This window comes from Trichosurus vulpecula, chromosome 1, assembly GCF_011100635.1.
Source record: "Trichosurus vulpecula isolate mTriVul1 chromosome 1, mTriVul1.pri, whole genome shotgun sequence".
NCBI classification, from domain to species: domain Eukaryota; kingdom Metazoa; phylum Chordata; class Mammalia; order Diprotodontia; family Phalangeridae; genus Trichosurus; species Trichosurus vulpecula.
The window spans coordinates 314,548,424-314,559,620 of NC_050573.1; the positions used below are offsets into that span (position 1 = coordinate 314,548,424).

General features: G+C 40.4%; 1 protein-coding gene across 1 annotated transcript; it reads right to left on the minus strand.

Moving 5' to 3' along the window:
- Positions 1 to 781: 781 nt before the first annotated feature.
- Positions 782 to 1,918, minus strand: LOC118841447 (E3 ubiquitin-protein ligase RNF126-like). The gene has a single exon (XM_036748863.1). It carries the CDS (start codon positions 1,914 to 1,916, stop codon positions 975 to 977), a length of 942 nt encoding a protein of 313 aa, XP_036604758.1. The 5' UTR covers positions 1,917 to 1,918; the 3' UTR covers positions 782 to 974.
- Positions 1,919 to 11,197: the final 9,279 nt, after the last annotated feature.

Sequence of the window (11,197 nt, forward strand, 5' to 3'; positions counted from 1 at the left end):
AGGCAGGAGAGGAGGGGCAAAGGGGAAGGGATGACTGGGGAATGGAGAGATGTCAGGGAGAAGAGGTTGGAGGAGGTTAAATGCCAGACCCAAATGGGTTCTTGGCTTTGTTCCTGGGAGCCAGGCATGGTGGAGGCTGGGGAGTGACAGCCTCTTGGGCTAGCAGCCGACAACTGGGCTGCATTGCCCTAGGAGAGTCTTACCCTGTTTTCCACAAATCATGCATCACCTCTTGTTGAGCTAAAACGTCCATTTATTTAATAGCAGTAATAATTTAAAATTATAAAAACCCTTTCCGTTGTTGAGCATTAGAGGGCGAGGTTATAAAGACAGACAGGATGATGGGGGAGAGGACAGCTGAAGGGGGAGTGGACAGTTCGCATGTTGGATGGCAATGAAACAGCCACACTCCACCGGCCTTCCCACCTGGGAGCATTGTCTATGTTCCCTCTGAGGGGGTTACAAAGGTTAGGGGGGCTGTTGGGGAGAAAGGGGAAAATGAAAAGTATCTCAAATCCACAACCACAGAGATGGCCTAGCCACATCCACCCTTCATTTCAAACAACCTGGTACCTGCTAGGATCCAGACTGATGAAACACAGTTAATGTGACCTGGGGGCTTTATAGCCAGCGCAGTGGTAGCCATCTATTGGCAGGAGAGACAGAGCTTCCCTGGAACCGTCAGATGAGTTGGGGACTGGCGGGCAGAGAGGGGGGGAACAGGTCTAAAGGCCTTTGGTGCTTCCAAAGCTTGTTAAAAAAAAAAGGAAAGAAAAAAAGGGGGGTCTTGGGGTCTCTCCCGCCCCCTCCCCCTTCCCCCCACTCTGTCTCCTGGGTTCAGTGTGGGGTGGGGGAAGATTAGCTGCTCCCTCTGACCAGGAAGCAGATGGGCAATGAACAGGGTAGGATTGGGGTCAAAGGGGAAAGAGGGAAGAAGGTCGGGGGTAGTTGGTTGGACTGGCTGGTGGTGAGATTCACGAGTTGTTTGTTGAATTTTCATTACTTGGCGAACTGGAGGAGGAGGAGGAAGAGGAGGAAGAAAAATTCATTCCTGTCAGTCCCGGGGGATTTGTGGCAGTGTTCTGTCCACTTAAGCTTTTCCGACACACTGGGCAGGTATCATGCTGTTCCAGCCAAGGGACTATGCAGCCGTCGTGGAATAAGTGATTGCAAGGTAACTGCCGGACATTCTCACCCAGCGTATAGTCATCTTTGCATACGGGACATTCTAACCCTGAACCTACGTGTTCCTCTGTGACTTGTATGGTGGGAAGGGCTTGTATTTTCTCTTTGTCTGCTGGTGGGGGACCGGTGTTTTCAAACTGATTAAGGAGCTGTGTAATGATCACATCCAGGCCATTAGCACCCCACGCATAGTCCATTGGATTTGAATGCAAAACACCCCAAGGGCCCAATCCCAGGTTTGGTATTGTTGCCGGTGCAATGATTCCATTGACCAATTGCTGAATAATCCCTTCTAACGTTGGGACGCCTTCATGCCTGACTGCAGCACGCCGTGCAGTGAGGCGGGCCCGTGGCTGCCGTGCGCCATAGCGGTGGCGGGACTGGTGTTCTCTCTCCCGCCTGTTCTCCGAGTCCCTGGCGTCCTCAGACTGCACCCCAGAGCCGAATGTGGGAAATTCAAAGCTGTCATCAAAAATCCCAAAGGCAAACTGGCCATAGCCCTGTGGCAAGGTGAATAAATGCTGATCCACATTCTCAAATGGTTGTCTGTTCTGATCCATGGGAGCTGTAGCAGAGTTGGAACTATTTTCAGTATTTCTGGACTCTTCCGGAAGCTCTTCTATAAAACCAGACTCACACCTTGGGCAGATATAATCCGGCAGCCGTGGGGAGATCTCGGTCGAAAAGCTGTGGCAGAAGTACCGTCCGGGCTGCGGCGAAGCCTCCGCCATTTCCCTTCCCCCCCCCACCCCTCCCTCGATAATTACCATTTTATGCTGATGATTCTCAAACTACCTTTCCTGCCTGGATCTCTCTGCTGACTTCCAATCTTTCATCTCTAATTGTCTTACAGATGTCTCAAAATGGATGTCCAGTACACATCTTAAACTCAACATGTCCAAAATAAAACTCATTATCTTTCCCCATGAACCTTTCCCCTTGTCTCCAAACTTTACTTTTAAAGTAGAAGTTGGGGCAGCTAGGTGGCACAGTGAGTAGAGCACCAACTCTGGAGTCAGGAGGACCTGATTTCAAATCTGGCCTCAGACACTTGACACATATACTAGCTGTGTGACCTTGGGCAAGTCACTTAACCCCAATTGCCCTGCCTTCCCCACTCCAAAAAAACAAACAAAAAAATAAAGTAGAAGTCAACATCATCTTCTCTGTCTCTCAGTCTCACAAATTAGACATCATCCTTGAATTCCCAGTGTCTTTCACCTTCCATATCCAAATAGTTGCTAAGGAAGGCCTTTCTATTTTACCTTTGCAACATCTCTCAAATATGCCCCCTTCCATTTTCTCTTCTGACACATGCACTATTCTAGTCCAAGACCCAGTGACTTCATGCCAGGATTATTGCAATAACCTGCTGATGGATCTGCCTGCCAAGTCTTTCCTCAAGTCCAGCCCATTCCCTGATTAGCCTATAAAGTGATTTCCCACCCCCCCCCCCAATCATCATAATCTTGTTCTTCTTCTCCTTCTCCTTCTTCTCCTCTTCCTCCTCCTTCTCCTCCTCCTCCTCCTTTTCTTCCTCCTCTTCCTTCTTCTTTCTCATTGCCTACCAAATCTCCCCTCAATAAAAGCTATTCCTTTTATACTTTTCTCTTATTGATCTATCCCTACCCCATATTAGAAAATGCAAATACAAAATAAACTAACAAAACAACCAAAAATCTATAGAGAGATGAATAAATAGATAGATAGATAGTCAGATATCACAGTGCCTGGCACATAGTAACTAGTATAGAAATATCATATTATTATTATTATTATTTATATGAAAAAAGATTTCTTCTTTATTCTTATAATTTGTTTTGGATTGTGACCTTTGTTATTTAGGTCATTTTGTTTCGATTTAGACATCATCATGGTAAATGCTATGAGAGATTAATCAAAACCTTATTTCTGGGGGACAGAGCAAAGAAGCTGAAGAAGAGTCAGGAGGTTTCCTGAGTTCTATCCATTTTCCCTTGAAACAAAGTTAAATCAATCCTCTAAATGAATTCTGCAGTGACAGAACCCCAAATTAGACAGAATGAAACAATTTTCAAGCTCAAGGTAACTGAGAAAGACTTCAGGAAAAGTTTCCCTCACTAGGATAAAGGGGGAACTCATCCCAACACAAGCAGTGTCTGGGCAAGTCAAGGGGAGGCTCTTAGTCACAGCACAGATCATCAATGAAGGCCTTACAGTTTTGGCTTAGCAGGCCAGTTGTGAGGCTTTCAGCCCCAGCACTTTGGGCAAGCTACCAGCCACAGGGCATAGAAAGCCAGTAACCAGGCTGCTGGGCAAGAAGCTTATTACAGAGCCTCCTGTATCCCAGGAGCAAAGATCAACTTTAAAAATCACAAAACAAGCTAGAAAATGAGCAAAAAATCAAAAAAAAAAAAAAGAAAGGAAAAAATCCCTGAGCATAGAAAGCTATTATGGTGACATGCAAGATCAAAACACAAACTCAGAAGAGGATAACAATGTCAAAACATCTACATGCAAAGCTTCAGAGAAGAATATGAATTGGTCTCAAGCCTAAAAAGACCTCTTGGAAATGCTAAAAAAAAATTTAAAAAACAAATAAGAGAAGTAGAAGAAAAATTGGGAAAAGAAATGACAATGATGAAGGAGAAATATGAAAAAAAAGTAAACAGCTTGGAAAAAGAAAACAACTCCCTAAAAAGTAGAATTGGCCAAATGGAAATGGAGGTACAAAAGCTAAATGAAGAAAATAATTTCTTAAAAATTAGAATTGGACAAGTGGAAGTTAAGGACTCTATGAAACATGAAGAATCAAACAAAATTAAAAGATTGAAAAGTAATAAAAATAAATGTAAGATATCTCATTGGACAAACAATTGACATGGAAAATAGATCCAGGAAAGATAATTTAAGAATTGTTGGACTACCTAAAAGCCATAATAATAATTTTTAAAAAAGGAGCCTGGACAATATCTTTCATGAAATTATCAAAGAAAATTGCCTTGATGTCCTAGAACCAGAGGAAAGAATTGTAATTGAAGAATCCACTTATTACCTCCCAAAATGAAAACTCCAAGGAATAATGTATCTAAATTCCAGAATTTTCAAGTGAAGGGGAAAATACTTCAAGCAGCTAGAAAGAAACAATTCAAATATCAAGAAACCACAGTCCAGATTACACAGTACTTAGTAGAAGCTACATTAAAGCATCAAAGGACTTGGAATATGATACACCAGAAGGAAAAGGAGCTTGAATAAATTATCCAACCAAGGATCAACTACCCAACAAAATTGAATATAATCTTTCAGGGGAAAAATTAACATTCAGTGAAACAGGGGATTTCCAATCCTTTCTGACAAAAAGACCAGAACTTAACAGAAAATGTGATTTTCAAAGATAAGACTCAAGAAATGTATAAAAGAGTAAGTAGGAAAAAATAAAACAACTGCACATGTTATTCAATAAGGTTAAACTGCTTACATCCCTACATCCCTGCTTATAATGCTTAAGAACTGTATCTTTGCAGAGGTAGAGTCAAGATGGAAGAGTAAAGGCAGGTACTCAACTGAGCTCTCACCCAAACCCCTCCAAATTTCTTTAAATAATGATTTTAATTCTAGAGTGGCAGAACCCACAAAAAAGACAGAGTGAAACAATTTTCTAGCCCAAGACAGCTTGAAAGTTCTGCAGGTAGAGTCTGTTGCACAGCCTAACATTGGCCATGATAGCACAGACTAGGCCCTAGCAAATCAGGAACAGACCTCAGGGTGACTGAATCAGTGGCACCAGTAGGGGTTTCCATACCTCTCACCTTACAGATGCCAAAGGAAACTTAGAAGGTCAGCAGAAAAGTTCTGTCACACCTGGGTGAGATTGGAGCATGGTCCAGCACAGGTCATGCCAGCACAGCCCTGGCCCCAGAAAATTAGGAACAGGCCTTGGGAGCCATTGAATCTGCAAAGGCAGCAGTTGCTTCTGAAATTCTCAGCCCACAGATGTTGAGGGGGTAAAAAAAATTGGTCAGAAGGAGATTACAGGGATCCCATTGCTAGCACTAAGGCAGAACTCTGTTGTTTGCCCATACTCAGATCCAGGTGGCAGCCGTGGTTGGCATTCCCAGGGCATGGAGGAACATTAACACACCAGAGCTTGTGGCCACAATTGGGGGAGGGTGCTCCTTACAATTCCAGGACAGAAAAGAGTGCTTGTGGTCACTCATAGAGCAGAGAAGAGGCCAGGAGAGTACCACCTTGGAAGAACTGAAAACTTACAGTTCCTTAGAAGTATGTCTGAAAAGAGATTCACAAAACCACAGAAGCTTGAGACAATATGCCCTCCACCCCAGAAGCAGAGCCTCTTTAAACAAAAAGTTAAATGTCACATAATAGGCTGGGAAAATAAGCAAACAACAGGAAAAAAAATTCTCACCATAGAAAGTAACTGGTGACAAGGAAGATCAAAACATATTTTCAGTGAGGCAGAGCCAAGATGGCTGAGTAAAGGCAGGGATGCACCTGAACTCTATCCCAAAACCCCTCAAATACTTTTAAAATATTACTCTAAACAAATTCTAGAGGAGCAGAACCCACAAAAAGATGGAGCAAAACAAATTTCCAGGCCAAGTCAACTTGGAAGGATGGCAGGAAAGGTCTACTGCACCAGGCTGAGAGAGGAACATAGTTCAGTGCAGGCCCTGCCAGCACAGACCTAGCCCCAGCAAAGCTGGAGCAGGTACAGGGCAATTGAATGATTGCTGCAGTGGTGGTTTCCAGACCGCTCAATCCACAGATGCCAAAGACAACCTAGAAGGTCAGAAGAAAAGGTCTGTCACACTTGAGTGAGAGTGGAGTACAAACTAGCACAGGCCAAGCCAGCACAGCCCTGGCCCTAGCAAACCAGGAGCAGGCCTTGAGAGTGAATAAGCAGAAGCAGCAGCAGTGGCAGTGGCTGCTTCTGGAGCATTCAGGCCACAGACAGTCAGGGGTTCAAATAACTAGTCAGAAGGAGATTATAGGGGTCTTTTGGCTAGCACTGAGGCAGCACTCTTTTACTTTGCCCATACTCAGATCCAGGTCCGGGTGGCAGTCCCAGGGGGAGGACTACCATGGGAGAGCTTGCAACCATGGCAGAGGGGGTTCCCTCCTCAGAGTTCCAGGGCAGAAAAGAGTATTTGTGGTCTCTCACAGTCCAGGAGATTAATAAACACTTCTCCTTACATCATATCACCTTGGAAGGATTAAAAACTTACAAGTCCCTAGAAGTAAACCTGAAAAAAACTGCACAAACCCCCCGAAACTTTGGAAAGTATACTCTCCACCTTTGAAGCAGAGCCCTACTTTAACAAAGACTTAAAAGTCAACTAATAAGCTGGGGAAATGAGCAAAAACTGAAAAAAAACTCCAAACTAAAAAACCTCTGACTATTGAAAGTTACTATGGGTGATGAGGAAGATCAAAACATACACTCAGAAGAAGAGAACAAAGTCAAAGCTCCTACATCCAAAGCCTCCAAGAAAAATGTCAGTTCATGGAAGAGCTCAAAAAAGATTTTGACAACTGATTAAGAGAGGTAGAGGAAAAATTGGCAAAAGAAATGACAGCAATGGAAGAAAATCATGAAAAAAATGAATCAACAGTTTGGTAAAGGAGACACAAACAAATACTGAAGAAAATAAGAACTTGAAAAACAGAGTAGGCCAAATGGTATAAGAGATACAAAAAGCCAATAAGGAGCAGAATGCCTTAAAAAGCAGAATTGGCCAAATGGAAAAGAATTGATAAAAACTCACTGAAGAAAATAATTCCTTGAAATTTAGAACAGAGCAAATGGAAACTAATGACTTTATGAGAAATCAAGAAATTATAAAACAAAATCAAAATGATGAAAAAATAGAATACAGGGTCAAATGTCTCACTGGAAAAACAAGTGACCAGGAAAATAGATTGAGGAGAGATAATTTAAAAATTATTGGACTACCTGAAAGCCATGATGAAAAAAAGAGCCTAAACATCATCTTTCAAGAAATTATCAAGAAAAACTGCTCTGATATTCTGGAACCAGAATGTAAAACAGAAATTGAAAGAACCTACTGCACAGCACCTGAAAGATATCCCCAAATGAAAACTCCCAGAGATGTTATAGCCAGATTAAAGAGTTCCCAGGAAAAGGAGAAAATGCTGCAGGAAGCCAGAAAGAAACAATTTGAGTATGGTGGAGCCACAGTCAGGTTAACACAAGATTTAGCAGTTTCTACATTAAAGGATCTGAGGACTTAGAATATGATATTCCAGAGGGTAAAGGAGCTAGGATTAAAACCAAGAATCACCTACCCAGTAAAACTGAGTATAATCCTTCAGTGGAAGAAATGGACTTTCACTGAGATGGAGCACTTTCAAGCATTCCTGATGAAAAGACCAGAGCTGATTTAGAAAATTTGGCTTTCAAATAGAAGATTCAAGAGAAGCATAAAAAAGGGAAAAGGGAAATCATAAAGGACTTAATAATTTTAAATTGTTTAGATTCCTACCTAGATGATATTTGTAACACATAAGACCCAGGGGTCAGTTGAATGTGAAGGGATGATATAAAAATTATAATTAAGGGGTGAGAGAGGAATGTAATGGGAGAAAGAGAAAGGGAGAGGTAGAATAGGGTAAATTATCTCACATAAAAGAAGCAAGAAAAAGATTTTGTAGTGGAGAGGAAGAAGGGGGAGGGGGACTCTCATCAGAATTGGCTCAAAGAGGAAATAGGGTATACACTCAATTGGGTATAGAAATCTATCTTACTTACCCTACAGTAAAGTAGGAGGAGAAGATAAGAGAAGGGAGGGGGGAGGGATTATGGAAGGGAAGGCATATTGGGGGAGGGAGTAGTCAGAAACAAAACAGTTTTGAGGAGGGACAGGGTGAGAGAAAGAATAGAATAAACTTGGGGGGTGACTAAGATGAAGGAAAATATAGTTATCAATAGTAACTGTGACAAAAACTCTGAAGCAAGTTTCTCTGATAAAGGCCTCATTTCCTAAACATATAGAGAAATGAGTCAAGTTTATGTAAAATGAGAGCCATGCCCCTATTGACAAATGATCAAAAGATATGATCAGGTTTCAGAAGAAATAATCAAACTATGTATAGCCACATGAAAAAAATGTTATAACTCACTATTGATTGTAGAAATGCAAATTAAAATAATTCTGGAGTACTACCTCATGCCTATTAGATTGGCTAATAGGATAGAGAAATAGATGACAAATGTTGGAGGGGACTTGGGAAAATGAGGCTTTAATGCATGGTTGGTGGAGTTTTGAACTGATTCAATCATACTGTAGAACAATTTGGAACTATGCCAAAAAGGTTATAAAACCATGCATACCCTTTGATCTAGCATTACCACTACTAGATCTGCATTCCAAAAGAGAGGGAAAAAAAAAAGTAAAGGAACTATATGTGCAAAAATATTTATAGTAGCTCTTTTCTGGGAGTAAAGAATTAGAAGTTGAAGGTTTGCCCATCAATTGAGGAATGGCTGAACAAGTCGTGGTATGTAATTATGATGGAATACTATTGTAGTAAAAGAAATGATGAGCAGGACGCTCTTAGGAAAACCTGGAAAGACTTGCATGAGCTGATGCAAAGTGAAATGTGCTGTGTACAATGTAACAGCAATACTGTAAGATTATAAGCCATGAATGACTTAGCTATCCTCAGCAACACAATGATCCAAGACAAGTCTGAAGGACATATGATTAAAAATGCTATCCATGCCCAGATAAAGAACTGATGGTGTCTGAATACAGAGCAAAACACACTTTTTTTACTTTAAAATAAAAACACACACTCAGGAGAAAATAACAAAATCATAGCTTCTGCATCCAAAGCCTCCAAGAAAAATATAAATTGATCTTAGGCATCATGGCTGTGCTCAAAAATATTTCGAAAATCAAGTAAGGTAGGTAGAGGGAACATTGGGAAGAGAAATGAGAGTGATGCAAGAAAATCATGAAAATAAAGTCAGCAGCTTAGTGAAGAACACACTCACACACACACACACACATACATACACACACAAAATACTGAAGAAATTAATAACTTAAAAGGCCAAAATGTAAAAGAGATACAAAATGCTAATGAGGAGAAGAATGCATTAAAAAGCAGAATTGACCAAATGAAAAAAGAGGCACAAAAATTCACTGAGGAAAAAAAAACTTCTTTAAAAATAGAATTAGCCAAATGGAAAGGGAGGTTCCAAAGCTCACTAAAGAAAATAATTCCTTAAAAATTAGAATGGAAAATTGGAAGCTAATGACTTCATGAGAAATCAAGAAACAATAAAACAAAACCAAAAGGATGAAAAATAGAAGACAATGTGAAATATCTCATTGGAAAAACAACTGAACTGGAAAACAGATCGAGGCAAGGCAATCTAAAAATTATTGGACAATCTGAAAGCCATGATCAAAATCAGAGCCTAGATATTATCTTTCAAGAAATTTTCTAGGAAAACTGCCCTAATATTTTAGAACCAGAGTGTAAAATAGAAATGGAAAGAATCCACTGATGGTGTCCTGAAAGTTATCCCAAAATGAAAACCCCAAGGATTTTATAGTCAAATTCCAGAGTTCTCCAGTCAAGGAGAAAATATTGCAAACAACCAGAAAGAAACAGTTTTAATATGGTGGAGCCACAGTCAGGATAACCCAAGAATTAGCAGCTTCTACCTTAAAGAACCTGATGGCTTGGGATTTGGCATTCCAGAGGGCAAAGGAGCTAGGATTACAACCAAGAATCACCTACTCATCAAGGCTGAGTACAAAGGGAAAAGGAAGAAGTCCTATCCATCACCAGAGAAAGAACTGATGGTGTTTGAATGCAGATTGAAGCAATTATTTTTCTAGAGTTTTTTCCTTTTGGTCTGTGTTTTCTTTCACAATGTGACCATTATGGAAATGTTTTGCATGACTAGCCCAAATAGAATTGTTTAACTTCTTAATAAGGGGCAGAGTGAGGAAGAGAATTTGGAACTCAAGATTTAAAAACTAAGGTTAAAATTGGTTTTACATGTAACTGGGGAAAAATGAAACACTACAAAGAACAATTTTATGCGTAAAAAAAGCAGGCGGTCAAAAAAAGAAAGAAGAACTGCATCTCTCTTAGGGCAGTTAGAAAAAGTATTCACTTTTTTGACAGGTACTGGTACAAGTTGATTTTAACATGATCATAAAAAAAATTGAGGGACAAAAAAGTGTACTAGGAGAAGAAAGGGGGATGCAGAATGGGTTAAATTATATCACATGTAGTGGTACAAAAGACCTATTACAGTAGAAGGAAAGAAAAGAATGGGGTGAGTATTGTTTAAACCTTTGAATGGATTTGGCTCAAAGAGGGAAGAACATATACACTCAGTTTGGTACAGATACCTAACTTTCCCTAAAGGGAAGTAGGAAGGGAAGGGAACAGGAAAAGGGAAGGGTGGATTGATAGAAGGGTTGCCATATTGAGGGAGGTGGTGGTCAGAAGCAAAAGACTGGTGAGCAGGGAAAAGATGGAAGGAGACAGAGAGGCAGAGAGAAAGACAGAGAGAGACAGAGAGAGAAGTATAAACAGAAGGAAAATATGATAGAGAGAAATACACAGTTATTATTACTGTGAATATCAAAGAGATAAATTCACATAAAACTGAAGCAGATCACACAGTGGATTAAAAAAAGAATCCTACAATATATTATTTACATGAAACACATCTGAAGCACAGAGACACACAGAGTAAAGATAAATGACTGCATCAGTTCACAACCCCACCAGCAATGTAACAATGTTCCAATTTTCCCACATCCTCTCCAGCATTTATCATTTTCCTGTTTTGTCATTTTAGCCAATATGACAGGAGATATGTAGTACGTAAGAGTTGTTTTGATTTGCATTTCTCTAATCAATAGTGATTTAGAGCTTTCTTCATATGACTATAGATATCTTTAATTTCTTCCTCTGAAAACTGCCTGTTCATATCCTTTGTCCATTTCTCAATTGGCTA

Excerpts from the sequence above, each read along its gene's own strand:
- LOC118841447 (XM_036748863.1), bottom strand. The coding sequence starts at position 1,916 with ATGGCGGAGGCTTCGCCGCAGCCCGGACGGTACTTCTGCCACAGCTTT.